The 22174-nt window shown below is 39.5% G+C and overlaps 1 protein-coding gene and 2 long non-coding RNA genes across 9 annotated transcripts; 2 read left to right on the top strand and 1 right to left on the bottom strand.

Annotated features, from left to right (window-relative positions):
• Positions 1-3197: 3197 nt before the first annotated feature.
• LOC120954053 (nuclear transcription factor Y subunit beta-like) lies at positions 3198-4774 on the bottom strand. Its single transcript, XM_049606233.1, has 3 exons — positions 3578-4774; positions 3458-3517; positions 3198-3394 (listed from the first exon to the last, which is right to left on the bottom strand). Exons 1-3 carry the CDS (start codon positions 3975-3977, stop codon positions 3198-3200), a joined length of 657 nt encoding a protein of 218 aa, XP_049462190.1. The 5' UTR covers positions 3978-4774.
• A 4356-nt stretch (positions 4775-9130) lies between these two features.
• LOC125906629 (uncharacterized) lies at positions 9131-11842 on the top strand. Of its 4 annotated transcripts, none has more exons than XR_007451996.1 (6): positions 9131-9388; positions 9611-9755; positions 9819-10322; positions 10391-10534; positions 11544-11630; positions 11698-11842. It is a non-coding gene; the product is annotated as an uncharacterized LOC125906629 (long non-coding RNA). The 4 variants fall into 4 exon arrangements; XR_007451995.1 differs by having other exon boundaries at positions 9446-9755; XR_007451997.1 differs by having other exon boundaries at positions 9446-9755; positions 11544-11636.
• Positions 11843-18850: 7008 nt separating this feature from the next.
• Positions 18851-21564, top strand: LOC120958715 (uncharacterized). Of its 4 annotated transcripts, none has more exons than XR_007451992.1 (6): positions 18851-19110; positions 19333-19477; positions 19541-20044; positions 20113-20256; positions 21266-21352; positions 21420-21564. It is a non-coding gene; the product is annotated as an uncharacterized LOC120958715 (long non-coding RNA). The 4 variants fall into 4 exon arrangements; XR_007451991.1 differs by having other exon boundaries at positions 19168-19477; XR_007451993.1 differs by having other exon boundaries at positions 19168-19477; positions 21266-21358.
• Positions 21565-22174: the final 610 nt, after the last annotated feature.

Genomic DNA, 22174 nt, shown 5'->3' with positions numbered 1-22174 from the left:
AAAAAAAACTCGTCGTGAGTTCAAGCCTTCTATGGACCGGTCCCTTGTGTCAAGGATTGAATATCCGTCTGCATGGTACTAATAAGCCTAGAAGCCCGGTACAGCCCTGCCCTTAGGTCGTTACGCCAAATAACAGCAATTTCATAAATACATTATTATGGTTCAATACACCACGGGTTCTGTCGAACACCCGGAAAATGTAAAGCTCTTAAAATGTAATTAGATTTTATGTTAAATACGTTGATGTTATGCATCGCATTTTTGCACACATTCGCGTATTTTGTTACCCTGTCGAAACCGGTCAAAACTAAAAACTTATACTGTTAACCTGGTAGATTTGTACAAAGTCTACCATTTCTTAAATATAAATAATACACATAAATATAACTCATAAACATACCTGCTAAACAAATAAAACTTATTCTTAACTTACAAAAAAGGCTTATTCATACCTGGAAAACTAAGAAAATTTTACAGGCATACGAAACCATAAAAAAACGCAGGTAACTTTTACAACAGCTAGAACACGCACCTGTGCATAAAAACCCCAGGCAATTAAATGGTTCGTATGTTGTGCAAAGGTAAATTTACATACCTTTTCATACTTCGGGTTGTATAAATTTTGCTCCAAATACAGCATGCCCCTCATTCGCAAATACGTTGTTGTTTGTGTGACATCTATGTTCTAATTCGGAGCTCTGCCATTGTGTCTCGTGTATTTCTTGAAAAGTGTAAGCTCGATTAGTGATGGAAAATATTCCATATTCGCAACAACTTAAAAGAACCGGAAAACTTTATAAAGATGCTGATGCTAAGGCAAAAGTATCAAGATTGGATACCCAGTCTAGTGCAACGCATAGTGAAACGCAAATTGATCTGAGGAATCAGCCTTCAACATCCTTTGCATTACCTTTTACTGCAGCTGATATATTACCAAATCAAGCAAACATAGACGCAAGTATCAATTTAACAATCATAAGCGATTGTGATTCTGAAGGAGACAATGAAAACATCGACATTAACGAGGATGAGGATATTGAAAATTTGGACATCAACGAGCCTGATGAAAATGAAACCATTAACATCAACGAAGAGCAAGAGGATGACGAAACAGATGAAATCGAAATAGAAAATCTGGATCTTAAAGAATGCTTAAAAATCTGGTCATTGGTTTCCAATATAGACCATAAATCGCTTCGGTTTCTGCTGAGAATTTTACGTACAAACTGTGATGCTTCTCTTCCTAAAGATCCTCGTACATTACTAAAAACTCCAAAGAAACCTGCAGGAATTACAAACATCACTGGAGGGCAGCTGTGGTACCAAGGAATAAAGACATGCCTCATGAAAAAGTTTCGGTAAGTTCAATACAAATGGAATCGCAATTTCAAATATTAATTTATTTTTGTCTTTTTTTTCTTTAACAGCACCGCCAACCTTGATGACAATATTTCAACACTAAGCCTGAAAGTGTTTATTGATGGATTACCACTTCATAGGAGCACCAATCTGGAGTTTTGGCCAATCTTGGCGAGCATCGACGAACTCCCAAACGAAGCGCCGATGAAAGTGGGTATTTATTGTGGATTGAAGCATCCAAAAAACATAGAGGAATATTTACGGCAACTTGTAGATGAGTTGAAAGAATTGACTACCAGTGGTATTGTTATACACAACCGTTTCATCAAAATCAACCTGCTTTACTTCATCGCTGATACTCCTGCTAGAGCTCTGCTAAAAGGTAAATATTCATTTACACCATTACTTCTCTACCAGCTAAAAGTAAAGCTAACAAGCTTCTTTCTTTTCCGTTTATTAACAGGAGTTGTGAATTTTAACGGATTGCAAGGATGCATTAAATGCACATGTCAAGGAACGAAGGAAAACAATAGAACTATTTTTAGAGGAGTTTCTGCCGAGCAACGAACTAACAAAGCATTTCGAGATGGCGATTATATGCCAGAGCATCAAAGAGAACTAACTCCTCTATTGGAGCTAGAATGTTTAGATATGATAAAACAATTTATTGTGGCTGATGAATTGCATCTAATTCACCATGGAGTATTCAAGAAACTAATTAAGAGATGGAGGGATGGAGAGCGTGGCTTTTTACCTAGATGGTCTGATCAACAATGTGAGACAATTTCATCAAAATTAGCCGACATTCAGCTTCCATCCGAAATTCATAGAAGGCTACGACATTTAAAGTATTTGGATAAATGGAAAGCGACCGAGTTCAGATCATTCCTTCACTACGGGAGCATAGTTGTTTTGCGTGATAATATATCAGACGAGCAATATTCCCATTTTATGTTGCTATTTTGTTCAATTACTCTACTATCATCAAAAGCGTACGAAGAGCATTGGCCAAAAGCAGGAAAAATGTTAAATCGTTTTGTAATGGACTACGAAACAAATTACGGACCAAACGGTTTAACCAGCAACGTACACAATCTTCAGCACGTTCTAGAAGATGTCAAAAACTACGGCCCACTTCCATTAATATCAACATATCCGTTTGAAAATGAACTACGTCTTTTGAAGCTGCTGTTAAGGAGTGGAGTGAACTGTTTACAACAAGTGATAAACCGTTTGGCAGAATTAGATCAAATCAATTGACAACCGACATAAAAATACAGAGGAGAATATTAAATATCCATGCGTTAAACACCACTGCGATAAGAGGACAGCACATATACGTCAAGGATTAATGTTACAGCAAGGAGATAGAAACGGATGGTGTTTAACGAAGGATAATCATGTGGTTAGATTTGAATCAGCAGTTGAACGCGCATCAACAGTGGTTATAAAAGGAAAAAAGCTTCTGACCAGCGAGGAATATTTTTACAAGCCTATAAGTTCATTTCTTTTGAACAAATCTTTCCGCCGGTTTCACAAATTTTGTCTCCGCAATTTCCAAGAATAATTTTTTTATGTTAGTGTAGGACGAGAAAGGAATCTTTTGCTCTGTTTTACTGCGTCCGGACCGAGTCATTTTAGCTAAAAATTGCCGGGAAAATAGTAAGTCCAATGCTTGGTGTATTTGGTATTTAGAGTTCCCTAACTTTAATGAACTTCGCAGTTCCGTTAAAATTTTTTGTTTAAAAGTACCGTTTGATTCTCCTAGCTGGCTTTCAAAATCCTCTAATTGTTTTTGGTCCTGTATTGCTTCGAAATCAAATTCATTTACTGGCTCACTATGTCCTGATTTTTCGTGTAATACATCTATTATGTAATCTAATTTGGTATTTAAAATGTCCAATTTGCGCTCTAATGTTGAATTTGTTTTTTTGCTTTTCTGATTGGCTGATGTAGTTGCAGTCGTAGTTGAGGTTGTTGTAGGTATTGATCGGTATGGATAGGGTTTCATCGAATGAATGGTTGTAAAGATAATCTGTAACAAAGCAAATTAATAAACTTATTCAAGTACATTTAATTTTATTATCATCTCACTCACCATCTAATGAATTGCATCTAGAACGTGGCAAATACTGAAGATGTGACCCTGTCATGGAGACTGCAAATAGATTAATATTTAAAAATGGGATATTTTCAAGATTGTTAAGGCACTTCATACCATTTGATGTGGAAACATTTGTTGTTGGATCTTGTTGGTATTGTTCTTCAAATTTTGTTTCTACCAATACTGTTTGAAATTTTTCATGGCTAATTTTTTGGAGATCTTGTTGTTGTTGTGCCTCTTTCTGTTGTTGTTGTCGTTTCTCTTTCTGTTGTTGTTGTTGTTTCTCTTTCTGTTGTTGTTGTTGCTCATTTTCTTGTTGAGGTTCTAGTTGATTTTGTTTGTGTGTTGAACAAACTGGAGTTTCTTGTTCTTGTTTAGGATTCATTGATGATCGCCAGGGACACTTCGTTAAGTATGACATTAATGCTTGCACGTCGGCGGTTGGGGGAGCTAATAAAACTGGAAATTTGTTTGATATTCCTGTGTTAAAATTTTGATGGTGAGTTACGAACATGTTTGCAATGATTATATGCTAGTGGTGAGTCATACGTTTCATTTCACAATCCTTGGATGTGATCCAAACGGAATCGATTCCAACCCGTGAAGTGCAGCGGGTGCGCTTATTTTGAGTTGGAATCAAATCTGACCCGTGGATGTATCGAGTTGGTGTCGACCCTAATCATTGTTGTCGGGTTACAATCATGTTCGTCATAGTTTGTTCTATATACGGTGCCGATAACAACTATTCGTTGCATTTTGGTCCTCCGCCAACAATTTCCTCAGATTTATTTCCTTGTTCCTTACCATTTTCATTAGTGGGTGCCTTTTTTTTGTTTTCCGTTTTGGGATATGACGATGACGAGGTGCTTGCTGCTTGGATCGTATCCTTCGTTGTGCTTTTATCGGAAACAACTTCTTCTTTCACTGAAAATGCTACACGTTAATTAATGAAATCACTCCTACAAATATTGTCTTACCAATGGTTTCCGTTTTTGTCTTTGACGGTTTGATGACGGTTTTAAAATCTGCAATTGGTCGGCTTGACTTCGGTTGGACTATATTGCACGCTGAAAATAATTGCATACATTTAACAATCGCACATGTAAACAATGCAATGCAATCTTACCTTTTTTTTTAGTTCCAGGTTCATTTTCCTTCTCCAAAATATTTCGGGATCTTTTTCCAGATGCAGGAATCTTCTTACCTCTACCGTACTGCGCCACGTTGTTTTGGTTCATTTTCGGAATCTATATCCAACGCAAAAACATATCAGCCAAATTGTTGAGAACAAACAAAACAAAGTGGACATTGTTACACTTACCGTATCTAATATATTTCTGTTATTTGAATGATTTAGAAACACATCAACTACTAGATCCACTTCAACACTTTGTTTGCATTACAAACTGACAGCTCGCGTACGTTCCGTGTACGGGTCGGGGGTTGTGGTTGTGTGAGTGAGCGAATTTTCGTTCTCATCGCAACCACTGCATGAATTCACAAATACAGACGCATGCACGGTGAAGAGACATCGCATGATACATATCACACGTTGCTGCAACACGACTATGTCGCGTCATTCAAACTATCCGTTAAGCCTGAAAAGTGCTTCTATCGGATCGTCTAATCGGGCGCCATTTAATCAATCCGTTAGCGAAAAGTCGCATGGATTTTGGTACCGGGGATGGCTCATGCGTTTATGCAAGGTGCGAGGATGCCGAGGGGAATATTAAAATATCTTTGCTTGCGTCGAAATCTAGAGTAGCTCCATTGAAGCGTATAAGCCTGCCTCGATTAGAACTCTGCGGTGCCGTATTAGGGGCTCATCTGTACGAACACATTGCCAAAGCCATTCAGCTTACTGTGCAGTCAGTACATTTCTGGTCCGATTCCAGTATTACACTACATTGGATCGGAGCAGCTCCAAATACCTGGAAAACATATGTGGCAAATAGAGTAGCAGACATTCAACAATGTACGAAGGGCCACACGTGGAGGCATGTACCTGGACAGCAGAACCCGGCTGATCTCGTTTCACGAGGCATGACGGCACCCGATTTTATAAAAAGCAGCATTTGGCTCGCCGGGCCAGCTTGGCTGGCGCTACCTTCCACTGAATGGCCTACGTCTGAACCTCTAGTACCGACCGACATCGAAAAGGAAACGCGCTTGTTAGTTGCTGTGGCCAGCGCATCGCCTGCAGTTAACCCTTGGTTCAAAAGGTGGTCATCATACTCCCAATTACTGCACATTATTGCATACTGCAAGCGATTTATAAAGAATCTAAGGCTGAAGGCGAGAACGAAACCTTCTTGTGATCCTGTATCCATCGTACTGACACCCGAGCAGAATGAGGAGGCAAAGGTATTTCTAGTCAAGATTGCTCAAGACGATGCGTTCCGAAACGAAATTTCATCCCTTCGGAACGGACAACCTATAAAGAAAAATTCGTCGATTAGAAATCTCAACCCGTTTTTGGACAACCAAGGTGTGCTTAGAGTCGGAGGAAGGTTAAACTTAGCTGATTTGCCGTTCCAGTCAAAGCATCCTGCTCTCCTTCCAAATGGACATCCGTTTACACGCAACGTAGTGGTTCACTATCACTGGAAACTTCTTCACGCTGGAGGGCGAAATCTCATAAGCAACATAAGAGAGGAGTTTTGGCCGTTGGATGCTCGACGGTTAGTCAGAAGCATATCGCGGGAGTGTTTCCGGTGTTTTCGGTCGGACCCTTTAATCGCATGCCAGCGAATTGGATAACTACCCGCATCCAGAGTGACCCCTAGCCGGCCTTTCAGCAATGTGGGTATCGACTACGCCGGCCCATTTTACTTAAAACCGGTACACAGAAGAGCAGCCGCCTGCAAGGCTTATCTCTGCCTTTTTGTATGTTTCGCTACAAAGGCGGTACATCTCGAGTTGGTATGTGACTTGTCTACATCAGCTTTTTTAGCAGCTCTACGAAGATTCATTGCTCGCCGTGGTAAGCCGTGTCACATACACTCGGATAATGGAAAAAACTTCGAAGGAGCTAGTAACGAGATAACAGAATTGGCATCGCTCATCGCTAGAAAGGAAGAAGAACAGCAAGTGAATCAGTTCTGCACGTCCCAAGGGATATCATGGCACTTTAATCCCCCAAGGGCTCCTCATTTCGGCGGGCTATGGGAATCTGCAGTGAAGGTAGCTAAAAGGCATCTGTATCGTACCCTCGGTGCATCTCGTTTGTCATTTGAAGATTTTTATACGGTACTAACGCAAATCGAAGCGGTCATGAACTCGCGACCGTTGCTTCCTCTTTCAGAAAATCCCGATGAACTGGCGGCGCTAACTCCGGGCCATTTTCTGATCAGCACCTCCATGCAAGCACTTCCCGAATCTAACTTGTGTGACGTTCCCTTAAACCGGTTGGAGCACTATTGGAAGCTACAAGCCTACGTGCAGCGTTTCTGGGTCCACTGGAAAGGCGAATATTTACAAGAGCTGCAAAAGGATACGGTGGGACATGAACCGAATCCTCAGTTCACGATCGGCAGGATGGTCATTCTCATCGATGAACTGTTACCCGCAACCCGATGGCCTTTGGCACGTATTGTGGAAACGCATGCTGGAAGGGACGGAATAACGAGAGTAGTAACTGTGCGCACCAGTAAGGGTATATACAAACGTCCCATCACAAAAATATGTCTGCTACCGATACCATCTTCAATAGACGACGCAGCTTCAGAGCAGGTTGATTGAACATAGTGAAATTGATAGGAGAATAGTTATCAACACTGAATGCACGTGCAGCAGTCTGTATTTTTGTTTGCACCGTTCTGACGGGAGTTTGTTGTGTTGTGCTTGTTCCGGTAGCAATCGATTTGTTGATATGCCATATCAAGGGGGGGGAGGATGTTTATACACAAGAGTTAGGAGCTGAGGCAGCTGCAATGCTATAATTAGCGAATATTATAACTAGCGAATTGAACCATAAGAGATGATAATGCTATAATTAGAGTGCCATAATTTGGCGGCCATCAACGCGTTGGTTGGTGTGCGTGAGAGGGCAACAGCAGAAAGGTGATCGCCCGAACAGCGGGAACTTTCTTCCACGAACGGCAACGGCAGCGATCGGACGCGCGCGCAATCCGCTTAGTTTTTAAGTTGTTTGTTAAAATAAAATTAAACATAAAAAATACCGCAACGTCCAACCCTAGACTGATCACAGACTTTCCTTGAGGGTGATATTGTCGAAAAAACTGTATGTGCTGTCTCTCTCTACATACACATCTTCCACGTCGTCATCCGCGATTTCGACGTTATCATCCAGCAAACAATTCTCAGCATTTGCATCCAATACTGCATCACTATGGCCAACATCTTCACCAGCACGGAATGCATCTTGAGATTGATGATCTTTTTCGGCAAAGCTGTTAGAATCTATTTGAGCTGGGCTGTTGCTTGATGGTTCGTCTGAGAAATATTATGAATTTCATAATATGTTTGCAAAACAGTATAATATTATTGACGAGTAGATTCAATAACAACCGCATGGGTTATTAGGAGCCGTCGTAGTTGTTCAAAACCGGCCGCAACAGCCGACAAACGGCTCCGAACGGTTCCAAATGGCTCCAAACGGCTTCAGACAGCTCCCACGGTTCCGACGGCGACAACTACAGTCTACCGGCATAGCTGCCCACTAGCGGCTTCAGCCGGCTCAGACCGGAACTGTCAGTTTGATGCAGCGGGAATCAGGGCCGGAATGGAAACGTTCGGAAGCGCTTCGCAGTCCTCGGTACGATTTGGGGAACTTATCACTAATTTATGTATAAATAAGTAACTTTCCTTCAACGTTTAGATTCAGCATAGCAGATATTCCACTTGGACCAGCAATTTGAGTTTGCCGCCACTACTCTTCAGCTTCGCGGTCCAATTCTTCCATAATTTTCCTGCTTCTTTTCGAGAGAGTGCCATCTCGACGCATTTTTTTTGAGGCCATATCTGGATCCTATAACAATATACGGTTTATAAACTGAAAAAGAAAAAAAAACACCAGCAATCATCACACTTTACACAACTTACCTGCTAGTTTAAACCAATTTAACGTCTACGCTTGCGCACACACTGACACTATAAGTCTTAATAAGACCTATTAAGGTTAACTGCACTTATATACGCGGTAAGCACAAGCCAATTAAACTATACTTTATAGAAATAATATAAGTTTAACAGGATAAATCACTTCAGCATTTCACCAAACCAAACCAAGCCAATTTTTGTCAACACTGATATCTGTCAAACGAGGGAGGCGAACCGCAGATGAAGAAAACAACTTTTATCACTATGGGACAGCTTCAATACTTGTCCAATTTTTTAGAATAGTTTTGTGTACAACTTTAAATTGCCAGGAAAAGAAAAGATTTAAAACACAACACACATTTATTGAATCATTATCACTCTTAAATTAATCGAAAATTATTGTGTGTTGGATTAAATATAATTAAATTTAGCTTATCAGTTTTATTTCTGTTTTGCCAATTATAACTATGATCCGCCCATAGTTTCTTTCGCTCTCTCATCAGACTGAAAATTTTACCAACACCGCAAATGTGGAAGCATTGCGGCATGAAGTAGGTTGGTAAGGCATGGCGGAGTGAGAGCGAGGATCTCACACACAGATCCCTCCCAACAATGGCACTCAAATTCTCTCATTTTCTCATGCCCTCTCTGTCACATTCGTAGCTCGATCTCCTTCTTCTGGGACTTAGCGTTCTGAGCATGCGGTTTTTGCAACGGCCATTTCGTGCCGCTTCGATCTCATCACCTTCTCTCCCCTCCCACCCCCCTTTTTGATCCACACTTTGGGGCTTGCAAATTTTTGACATGTCAAATGAGAGTGAAGCCAAAATGTAAACAGCAAGTGTTTGCGTGTGCGGCGATCTTGTGAGTATTTTGTGCAAATTATGTAATATTTCTTATAAAAAACGTTTTGTTTTGTAGATTAAACATAAAACTAACCACGACAGTATTATTTAGTTGTGGTGGAAGCCAAAAAATAGCTTGGAGCATTCAATAAAGCAGGATGAAATTTTTAACCTTCAAGCACGACGCTGACGCTGAGGTAAGGTGTGCTTGTGTTTAATTTCGATGATTGTTTCATTTTAGGATGTGATTTGTGCCATATAACCTTTTCTGACGGGGATTCTTTAGTCGACATCGTCTGCAGCTGTTAAGCGGTGCAGAGGAAGGGGCTCGCTACGACCCTTCCCACACCCGGACGCTTTTTCCGGGGATGAAGGAAATGTTCCCGGTGGGTTGAACTTGTTCTGTTTTAATTGACTGGTTTTAATGTAGGTGACCTTTCTCCCGGTAGGCTATATGCGCAAAATCTAACGGTAACCCGTGTTGTGAACGAATCGGCATATGCGGTGCCGGACACTGTGGAAATTGTACACAACGGGACGATGTCCAGGCACGACACAAGAGTACGATTACATGCAACTGATCTGCTGCAAGGAAAGGATTTCGACGTGTGGAACAAGGATGTGCTGAATGCGTTCCTGATCGATATCACGTGGATAATTCTACTGCGACTATAAGGGATACTTGCTGGATTGTATTCGTGACAGGGCCGGCCAGAAGGGTGTGGGCAAGTTGACGGAAATTGTCGCAATGTACCATAGCGTTCCGGTGATGCCAAAAGACGAAGCAGACTTCTCCAGCTACTTATCCACGCCGAAGGATGAACGTGCTCAGGGCAGCAAACAACTCGCCGGAGCACGGAGCGCGAAAGGCATCGTACGCGCAAGGCTTCATGCTGCTGCGCGAAGCGGATGTATGGCGTTGCTTCCTTGTACTTAAACATATACATCTTTGAGTAAGTACGCTTTGGGGACCGTTATTCCAAGCTTATAATTGTGAAAATATATTTAATATAAATTTCAGGTTGTATGAGTCCCGTAAATGGTCATGCCACTTGAAAACATACGTTCCCATTAGACCTCATCAATAGATCATCTAATAAACGACGGCGCTGTATTGAAAGCGGTTCATGGTAGACCTCAAAACTGGTTAGCACTTGATAAAAAGGTAAGCAAGTGAGTATTCGACAAACGTGCATGTGACCATCTCTGTTCTGTAAAAGTTATTCACAAAGTATGATAACTATGAAGTATCATAATTATGGTAATAATCTTAAAGCTAACTTTGCTACTTATTCATTGCACCAGTTCAATCAATTATGAATATAAAAATTGGTATGTTAAAGGAAAATTACTCATAGAAACTTTTTATAACTTAAACTCCATAATATTTTATATTTACTGATATCCACATTATTTAGAATAATTCATACAACTACCTTAAGCCAAAAAATCAATTACTATCAACATTTACTAGCATTTATGAATTCGCTTATATTTTTCAATTGACTAATAGTTCAGCAACAATCAAAAATAAAAAAAAAACCTTATCAATATCAACAAATTCAAAGCAAAAAAATCGTCAAAGGAACATTATTGAACTCTATCTTATTTATCTAATTCTTCTTCTTCTTTCTTGAAAACGTACCACGACTGACACTTTTCACAATGCCTTTCGCTTGGGCAGCTGATTGCGAATTTTTAAATTTCTTTATAAAAAAATCCTCAACAATAGAATCCTCTAAAGCCCTTCCTGCTCCTCCGACAACAGCAAATAGACGGAGGATATTAGAATATTTCCTGAATTCTACCTTAGGCCCGTTGCCTCCCCGTCCACTCCAACTGCAATCTACTATAAATATCCTATTAAATAATAGGTAAAGAACGCGATGCATTCTGCTCTTTGCGTTTGATGCTTTTACCTTCTTCATAAGCCATCCTTTTAAATTATTGAAGCGCTCTGCTGACGCTATGCTTTCTTCTAAGTCATCTAGACCGATCTTGGTTGAAACCAAAGCGAACAAAAAGTATTCTTCATCTTCCATATGCCCATCATCATTTTGGGTTGGTTCAACTTGGCTTTGGCTTTGAGTTTTTAAAATATCGTCCTGTTTCATTCGCACGTCCATCACTGCATTCAAAACTGTCCTTATATCTTTTTTATTTTCCTGCGCTAGTTCTACACAAGGACACTTCTGGGAACTACTCGTCGAAGCATCGGGAGCTCGTCCGACGTTTGATGTCATGATTATCTAAAATAATAGGTACAGGTAAAATCAACTAATTTGTTATGATTTCGATGTATTAACGCTTTGATTCCTTCACTTACAGATTTACCGGAAGCCGAACAACTATTTCACTAACTAATACGAGCTGGAATAGGAAAAAACGTAAATCCGGAACTGATTTTTAGCTACTCAAAACGACGCCACTTGTCGACTTGTTATTGTTCAATAAAACGCATGCAAACCAAATACCTTTGTTGTTTCATTTTGACAGCAGTTGGAATGGGTCGACCCCCATTGTGTGGACTCGCATCAATACGGCTACACCGTGACGTCACTGAGCGCCTGTTCATATTGGGCTTGTTCTCTGAGTGACGTTTATACCAATAAGCCGAGAACAAGCCGAGAACAAGCCCAAGAAATTTCATACAAATTCTCTCTGAGATTGTTGAGAGGGATGTAACAATAACCCCCCTCTCAACAATCTCAGAGAGAGTTTGTATGGAAACCGCCACAGCTTCTTCTCTGCTTAAACTCTGCTTGTTGGTATAAGCAGAACTCAGAGAAGAAGCTTAAAATGAACCGGCGCTCAGTAACGTCACGGATCTCACTGAATCCCGTCCAAAGAATATTCTATTCCAACCAAGGTGTATATATTTAGAAGGTTGAGTTATTTAGAGCAATTTGACATTTCTCAACATGACACTTCTCTTCCATGGTCCTCGCGGGGTAGGAGGAGGTGGGGAAGAACAAAACAAGGAAGGGGGTGTGGATGTTGGTGTTCGAGCATTATTTACGTTCAAAGCTTTTGGTTCCTTCGTGCAGTTCGGCTGGTGTTTATTTGATCTCTGTTGACTTTGAATTGAAATTGCTAGGAAGTGTGTTTTCGTTGGTTATTTTTTAGTTATAGTGGAATAGAATTATCGCTTTATATCGTTCTTAGGTTTTCGGATAAGTGATAATAGCTATAACTTGCTTAGATGTGTAGATTCTTTATGAACCGCATCAACAGTTCTTTGAATTAAATTTTTGCTCATAATTTGTTTGGATTTTTGTGCCTTTTTCCAGTTATTTTCAATTAAGTTAGTTAGGTTTTTAGTCTTTTAAGATTTACGTTAAGTGTAGTTTTATTTAATTTCAAAAGAACTTAAAATTTTTCAATTTTTATCATGCCTGTTCCGTGTTCCGTTTCATTGTGTGGTAACAATCCACGCAATGTAAAGAAACGTGCATTGGAAATTTCTTTCCACATTTTTCCAAACTATGACCCTCTTCGACATGCATGGGTTCAGTTTTGTAACCGGGAAGAAAATTGGGAACCTTCGAAAAGGGACGTTATTTGCTCAGCACACTTTCAAGAAAGCGATTTTCAAATGCCTGAGAGCGGTATTGTTGGAGGTAAAGTGCTTAGAAGAACTCTTTTTCCTAACGGTAAGTTTTTATTAGCTCATTTTCCTAATGATTATACAACTAACATTTTATGTTTCTGTTGGCTTTTAGCGATTCCATCAATACACTCTGTATTATCATCTGAAATAGAGAATCGGGAAGAGGTTTCTTCTGAAAATTTTGTTCCTTCAACTTCCGACACTTTATTGGTAAGTGATGTTGCGAACATACCACAAAACACCAGCACAGCGTTTTTAAAAGAAAATATAAAATTGCGAGAGGCAAAAAAAAGGCTAAAAGCCACATTGAGCCACATTGCTTCTGAAAATTATCAGCTAAAAAAAAAGTACAGGACCTAGAAAAGGAATTAAATTCAATTAAAAATAGTAGTATCCCACCGAGCGATCTAATCCCCAAAATGAAGAACATGTTGAAATCTACTCTAACTTCAAATCAAGTTGATTTGATAATAGGGGAGAAAAAGCGTGTTAGATGGACAAAGGAGGAAGTCAGCCGTGCTCTGACATTGAGGTATTTTGGAAAAAAGGCATACGATTACGTAAAAGATGATTTAAAAATATATTTACCATCACCCTCCACTTTGCAAAAATATGCCAGAACCTTTAAGTTGCGTGAAGGTATCCTAGAAGACGTTTTAGTTTTCATGGGTAATTTTGTTAGTTCTTTGAGCAGTAGGGATGCCGAGTGTATTCTTAGTTTTGATGAGATGAAGATCAAAAACGTAATGGAATATGATCCGTCGGCAGATGAGGTTATTGGCCCATATAATTATATACAGGTAGTAATGGCCAGAGGCTTGTTCAAGAATTGGAAGCAACCAATCTATATTGGTTTTGATAAAAAAATGACGAAAGAAATTCTCATGAATATTATAATTAAATTGGATGAGAAGAAAATTAACGTTGCTGGAATTGAGAGTGATAACTGCTCAAGCAATATTAGTTGTTGGAGAGACCTCGGTGCTCATGATTATACTAAACCATACTTCGAGCACCCAATTACAAAAAAAAATATTTATGTATCGCCAGACGCGCCGCATTTGCTTAAATTATTGCGAAATTGGTTTATTGATCATGGGTTTGTATTTAACGGAACAATTGTCACTGCACAACCTTTGCGCGATCTAGTGGAAGGCAGATTAGGAGCGGAGATAACTCCTCTTTTTAAATTAAACACAGGACATTTGGAACTATCTAGTCAAGAACGCCAAAATGTACGCAGAGCAGCAGAACTGTTGTCTCGAACTACAGCTGTATCATTAAGACGATATATGCCAAAAGAAAAAGAGTTAGCTGACATTATAGAAATGGTAGATTTATGGTTCAGTGTATCCAACTCATTCCATCCCAATGCCAAATTGCATTACAAAAGATCGTATACTGCTAGTGAAGACCAACTAAAAGCTTTAGATGACATGTTTAATTTTATCGCAAACATGGTAGTTGTAGGCAAAAAAAATATGCAAGTATTTCAAAAAAGTATATTAATGCAGATTAATTCTTTAAAAATGCTGTTTGTCGACATGAAAGCAAAGCACGATATCAACTATTTATCCACGCATAAGGTAAGATCATAAAAAATGTTTAAATAATTACACCAACCAATTTAAATAATGGTTTTTATCGTTTTCGTTCGTATCTTTTCAGCTTAATCAAGACCTATTAGAAAACTTTTTTTCTCAGTTGAGACAAAAAGGTGGTACGTATGACCATCCATCTCCTTTAAATTGTATATACAGAATACGTCTAATGATTCTGGGGAAATCGCCAAGCGTATTGAAATCGGTTACAGATAATGAAAACAACAAAAAAAATATTGAGCCTGATGTATTTGTCACATCAGCTGATTTTGAAAATGAAACAGACCAGCTAAATGAAATATGCGTTAGTCAAGAACACTACGTATCAGCTACCATATTTCATGAAGCTGAGATTGTTCCTTCCCTTCCGGATTTTGATGCGACAGACGCAGACGATGAGTTTAGCGCAACAAATTTTGATTCACTGTTTACTTTAAATGAACAGGAGAAGGATGGCCTTGAATATATAATAGGCTATATTGGTTGAAAATTTAGGGATAAATATTCATATTAAGGACAATATACGTGTAATTTGACAGAGGACCATTGCTACAGTCAACCACAGTCTTATGTTGAACACATATCGGCTGGAGGTTTATACAAGCCATCCGCTAGCTTCCTTGACCAAGGATTGAAAATGGAGGAAATTTTTCAAAGAACTCACAAGGATGGAAAACTGATTCAAAGTAAACGAATTGTAAATACATTTACAGACCTCCTCCAAACACATTTTCCTGATTTCCCAATAGAAATTCTAAAAACATTTGCTAAACTTAGAATAATCATGAGAATGAGATTCCTCAATATAAAAAAAGAGGAAATACGAAGGAACAAAAAAAGAAAGACACCAATGGAAAGACAAGCGGCTAAAAAATTTAGAAGAATAGTGAATTAGTCGTTGTATGCATGGCAAACTGTTGCTCATTTTATTTATTTATTTATTTATTTATTTTTGTTCTTGTAACTTTGATTTTAGTTTTGTTAACTGTTACTTAGTTCTGTTTTTTGATATTATTTATGTTAACTTATTATTTAGAATGGCATCATTCTTGATAGCTTTATTGGAACAAACTGTGATATTTTATTAATAGATTACAAAACTCATTAATTTAAAAGATCCTGTGCTAAAATACTGTGGTAGTCCCTAGCTGGTGGAGTAATCGGAACCGGCTGGAGCTGCTGGAATCTTTACAAACTTTCTAAACTATTTGATGTAGTGTGACCTCAAAACGTATCACCGAAGTTAGTGTAATGCCGTTGGCATTTATATTTTGGTATTAAGTATAGACAAAATATAGTATTAAGTGCAACTTAATACAGCACTAAAAATAATAACCAAAATTAGAGCCGGTCTGAAAGTATATACGATACACCCGCTGGCTCCAAAAAGCCCGGACGTGTATGACTACAATACAAGTAAGAAATGGCTATCTGGTTGTGTCATACAGTAATCTGTGAAGACTTTATAAGCAAACATGACCTCGCAGAGAAGTAAGAAGAGCACAGGCGGAAATAATGTCAAAGTCTATATGTATAGATATATACAGAGTGCAGAGAAACATACTATACTAACTGAACTATATCACACCAAAGACATTACACTAACCTAAGTTACACGTAAATATGTCGATCTGTATTATTCATTTTAGAATATTTGTAACGCTGTCATCGGCTCCGAACGGTTTATACTATTCCTACGTGTTGGTAGAATTTCGCTAACCTTCCAAAGTAGCTTTCGATTGTGGTATTATAACACGGGTACGGAGGTAGTTATCATTTAAATATAGTCTATTAAAAGTAAAATTTCATCAAACTGGATATTGCTGTAGGCGGAGTAAAACGCCGCAAGATTCTTATAATGAACTATATGCAACGAAAACGAACAAAATAAGTACAAGCTACCTTTCTAGTCTGACCGTTGTGATATGATACATGTTAATCATAAAGTGCTGAACTTGTAGCTATACATTAGATTTCAAACGTAGGATTTATTAAATTAAAAAAAAACAGGTATTGTCCTGTTTTGTGAACGAACTCAAATTGAAAGGTAACAATACTACAAATAAATTATTTTTTCGAATCAGATCGAATTCCAAAACCAAATGTTTATGTCTACAATTCATTACTTTCACTTCTGAGATATAAATACTGTAAGTATATGTTTCGTCTTTGTTTGGGGGTGATGAAGGGTTATAAAAATATATAATGGAAATTTAAACTCACGTCGATCGGGTGCGCGGAATAAGCACAAATGCATTGATTTCTTTTGAGAATTATATCATCTCCAATTATTCTTTCCTGAACGGAAGTTTCCGTTTACTTCTTTTTGTACTATTTGGCTACCATTTGTGTGTTAATGACTATTGCTTTCGGTCGATCGAGTTTGTGTTCTGATATACCATTGCATCCCTCTCATTATCTGTATATACTCTACGCTCAAGAAAGAATGTGTTTCTGCGTATAATAAAGCGTTTTTTTCACTGCACGTTTTTATCTGTAAAGAAGTAAAGAAAAAACTTGAAAGAACAAATAAAAGGAACTATCTGTCGATTTAAGCGAGATAGAAACCACTCACCGGAAGGAGATCACTGTTTTCACACCACCAACCGAAATATCACAATGTAGGATACCAATCTGCAGCGCCACTGGTCTTCAATCAATACCGGGTAAAAATACATTAGCAGTATAAAACTGCTTCTACGTAACCATGCAATGACGATAACAATATTGGTGGATGCTTAAGCTTTAACCAGGAAATTACATAAAACCTTTAAAGATGGGAAATATACAGTTCATTTGTAGCAAAACAGACGAAACCGTTGGAGAGCTAAAAGAGAAGAAAGAATGACTGATGAACTGAAATATTAACACGGAAGCTACTTGCGGATAATGGCTTTGTGTGGCTGGAAAATCGTTCTGGTCCTTAAGTTGGGTCAACAGATACGTTCGGTGGCCAAATCGAACTAGGTAGCTGTAGTAGACGAAGGTGCGAGACCATGAGCAGTTTCGGAAACTCTTGCAGCAGCTCAAGCCGCAAAGCGGTTTTAACACAGGCTACGTGATAAGCTGGCGAAATTTTAACCTATTTCAACGGGAAATCGTCGTTCATGTGATCGATTAGGTCGAATGATGGATAAATAAAATCACAAGTTAATTAAAATGAACTGAACCGAAATTATTCATCGGCTGCTTGTTTCTTCTTGTTTTGGGCGAACCATGCGAGCTTGTAAACAAACATTGACAGGTCTCCCCCACAATGGCGCCCAGAAAAAGCTATAAAAATCAACCTTCTAAATATATACACCTTGGTTCCAACCCAACAAGCAATTTGACATGTCGGCCGACGTCGGATGTGTGCAAATTTGCCCAGTAGGTTTGTATCAAGATTGGAGTCAAATGGCAGTACCCGTCCGGCAAAATGAGTGTATTTTTTGAGTGATTTGAGTGACGCTGTCGAAATACAGTGTCTCTTCGACGAATGAGTTACACCCTCGCGCGAGCCCTCCCCCTCCCCACCCGTAACGCACGGTGCGCTCTGCAGTTCTCAATGTGTTCTTTCGAGCCATGCTACCAACACATGTAAAGATAGTTGTTTCTTTCGTTTTTCGTTTTCTTTCATGCACTTATTCTAAAACTAAACACAAACACTGTCATTTTTTATTACATTAAACACTTTATTGAAACATAAAGTACACACTAAAGTACACATTTAGAATCCAATGACGTCATACCGGGTCGAGCCAGGCTGCGGGAAACTTGTCGACAATCTGCGTTGACTCTGTTCAGCAAATTCTTACCTGTGGATCCACGCACTGCATGTGCGTCTGTGCACACTGTTTATTCACTGCACACTTCACCAAAACACACCGGCGCACGAGACTTATAACGAAATGCGCATCAATGCACAAACACTGCGCGCGGGACTTTGAATAAAACACGCACAACCATCTCCGGCAAAGCGTCGCGCTGTACTGGTGGTTTTGCACGCGTACGAGGGGGGGACATACGGAGCGATGGTTCGATGCTGTAGTGTAAGCGAGACAACACGATGTGACGAGCAGCTCCAAGTTGAGCTCGCTGAAAGAAGACACACACACATTCACAGACGGCTCGTCAAAGCACGGTATTTGTATTGGTGTTAGTGAAGCGCGCGTGTAAAACAGAATGCCAACTCTCATCGCAGCGCGCTTCTCCGTGCTTCCTCAAGCTTCCTCATACCCCTCGGCCTGAATCACTCAAAATTTGGGGTCTCATTGTTTGCGTGGTCCCCTCCCAACAATGGCACTCAAATTCTCTCATTTTCTCATGCCCTCTCTGTCACATTCGTAGCTCGATCTCCTTCTTCTGGGACTTAGCGTTCTGAGCATGCGGTTTTTGCAACGGCCATTTCGTGCCGCTTCGATCTCATCACCTTCTCTCCCCTCCCACCCCCCTTTTTGATCCACACTTTGGGGCTTGCAAATTTTTGACATGTCAAATGAGAGTGAAGCCAAAATGTAAACAGCAAGTGTTTGCGTGTGCGGCGATCTTGTGAGTATTTTGTGCAAATTATGTAATATTTCTTATAAAAAACGTTTTGTTTTGTAGATTAAACATAAAACTAACCACGACAGTATTATTTAGTTGTGGTGGAAGCCAAAAAATAGCTTGGAGCATTCAATAAAGCAGGATGAAATTTTTAACCTTCAAGCACGACGCTGACGCTGAGGTAAGGTGTGCTTGTGTTTAATTTCGATGATTGTTTCATTTTAGGATGTGATTTGTGCCATATAACCTTTTCTGACGGGGATTCTTTAGTCGACATCGTCTGCAGCTGTTAAGCGGTGCAGAGGAAGGGGCTCGCTACGACCCTTCCCACACCCGGACGCTTTTTCCGGGGATGAAGGAAATGTTCCCGGTGGGTTGAACTTGTTCTGTTTTAATTGACTGGTTTTAATGTAGGTGACCTTTCTCCCGGTAGGCTATATGCGCAAAATCTAACGGTAACCCGTGTTGTGAACGAATCGGCATATGCGGTGCCGGACACTGTGGAAATTGTACACAACGGGACGATGTCCAGGCACGACACAAGAGTACGATTACATGCAACTGATCTGCTGCAAGGAAAGGATTTCGACGTGTGGAACAAGGATGTGCTGAATGCGTTCCTGATCGATATCACGTGGATAATTCTACTGCGACTATAAGGGATACTTGCTGGATTGTATTCGTGACAGGGCCGGCCAGAAGGGTGTGGGCAAGTTGACGGAAATTGTCGCAATGTACCATAGCGTTCCGGTGATGCCAAAAGACGAAGCAGACTTCTCCAGCTACTTATCCACGCCGAAGGATGAACGTGCTCAGGGCAGCAAACAACTCGCCGGAGCACGGAGCGCGAAAGGCATCGTACGCGCAAGGCTTCATGCTGCTGCGCGAAGCGGATGTATGGCGTTGCTTCCTTGTACTTAAACATATACATCTTTGAGTAAGTACGCTTTGGGGACCGTTATTCCAAGCTTATAATTGTGAAAATATATTTAATATAAATTTCAGGTTGTATGAGTCCCGTAAATGGTCATGCCACTTGAAAACATACGTTCCCATTAGACCTCATCAATAGATCATCTAATAAACGACGGCGCTGTATTGAAAGCGGTTCATGGTAGACCTCAAAACTGGTTAGCACTTGATAAAAAGGTAAGCAAGTGAGTATTCGACAAACGTGCATGTGACCATCTCTGTTCTGTAAAAGTTATTCACAAAGTATGATAACTATGAAGTATCATAATTATGGTAATAATCTTAAAGCTAACTTTGCTACTTATTCATTGCACCAGTTCAATCAATTATGAATATAAAAATTGGTATGTTAAAGGAAAATTACTCATAGAAACTTTTTATAACTTAAACTCCATAATATTTTATATTTACTGATATCCACATTATTTAGAATAATTCATACAACTACCTTAAGCCAAAAAATCAATAACTATCAACATTTACTAGCATTTATGAATTCGCTTATATTTTTCAATTGACTAATAGTTCAGCAACAATCAAAAATAAAAAAAAAACCTTATCAATATCAACAAATTCAAAGCAAAAAAATCGTCAAAGGAACATTATTGAACTCTATCTTATTTATCTAATTCTTCTTCTTCTTTCTTGAAAACGTACCACGACTGACACTTTTCACAATGCCTTTCGCTTGGGCAGCTGATTGCGAATTTTTAAATTTCTTTATAAAAAAATCCTCAACAATAGAATCCTCTAAAGCCCTTCCTGCTCCTCCGACAACAGCAAATAGACGGAGGATATTAGAATATTTCCTGAATTCTACCTTAGGCCCGTTGCCTCCCCGTCCACTCCAACTGCAATCTACTATAAATATCCTATTAAATAATAGGTAAAGAACGCGATGCATTCTGCTCTTTGCGTTTGATGCTTTTACCTTCTTCATAAGCCATCCTTTTAAATTATTGAAGCGCTCTGCTGACGCTATGCTTTCTTCTAAGTCATCTAGACCGATCTTGGTTGAAACCAAAGCGAACAAAAAGTATTCTTCATCTTCCATATGCCCATCATCATTTTGGGTTGGTTCAACTTGGCTTTGGCTTTGAGTTTTTAAAATATCGTCCTGTTTCATTCGCACGTCCATCACTGCATTCAAAACTGTCCTTATATCTTTTTTATTTTCCTGCGCTAGTTCTACACAAGGACACTTCTGGGAACTACTCGTCGAAGCATCGGGAGCTCGTCCGACGTTTGATGTCATGATTATCTAAAATAATAGGTACAGGTAAAATCAACTAATTTGTTATGATTTCGATGTATTAACGCTTTGATTCCTTCACTTACAGATTTACCGGAAGCCGAACAACTATTTCACTAACTAATACGAGCTGGAATAGGAAAAAACGTAAATCCGGAACTGATTTTTAGCTACTCAAAACGACGCCACTTGTCGACTTGTTATTGTTCAATAAAACGCATGCAAACCAAATACCTTTGTTGTTTCATTTTGACAGCAGTTGGAATGGGTCGACCCCCATTGTGTGGACTCGCATCAATACGGCTACACCGTGACGTCACTGAGCGCCTGTTCATATTGGGCTTGTTCTCTGAGTGACGTTTATACCAATAAGCCGAGAACAAGCCGAGAACAAGCCCAAGAAATTTCATACAAATTCTCTCTGAGATTGTTGAGAGGGTCCCTTCGACCAATGAGTTACACACTCACGCGAGCCCTCCCCCACCCGACCCGTAACGCACGGTGCGCTCTGCAGTTCTCAATGTGTTTGTGTTCTTTCGAGCCATGCTACGAACACATGTAAAGATAGTTGTTTCTTTCGTTTCTCGTTCGTTTCGTTCTTTCATGAATAGACACGATCGCAACTTATGCGCACTTATTCTAAAAGCAAACACAAACACGGTCATTTTTGGTTACATTAAACACTTTATTGAAACCTAATGTAAACTTTCGTCACACATTTCGAACCTAACAAAAACACACATCATGTCATCGTCATGCTAAGTACCTCCATCCAGCAAACACATATCTGTGAATAAATGGATCCTTACCTGTCCATGCCCGCACTGCATATGCGTCTGTACA

This window comes from Anopheles coluzzii, chromosome 2 (assembly GCF_943734685.1).
Source record: "Anopheles coluzzii chromosome 2, AcolN3, whole genome shotgun sequence".
Lineage (NCBI taxonomy): Eukaryota > Metazoa > Arthropoda > Insecta > Diptera > Culicidae > Anopheles > Anopheles coluzzii.
Note: the sequence above shows the minus strand (reverse complement) of the source record. Positions and strands in the feature narration are given on the sequence as shown.

What these genes read in the sequence shown, in the direction of transcription:
- LOC120954053 (XM_049606233.1), bottom strand. Translation starts at nt 3,977, where the DNA reads ATGTTCGTAACTCACCATCAAAATTTTAACACAGGAATATCAAACAAA. An exon ending in AAATGTTTCCACATCAAATG is followed by an intron (nt 3,518 to 3,577) that starts GTATGAAGTGCC and finishes ATCTATTTGCAG; the next exon opens with TCTCCATGACAGGGTCACAT. An exon ending in TAGATGCAATTCATTAGATG is followed by an intron (nt 3,395 to 3,457) that starts GTGAGTGAGATG and finishes GCTTTGTTACAG; the next exon opens with ATTATCTTTACAACCATTCA.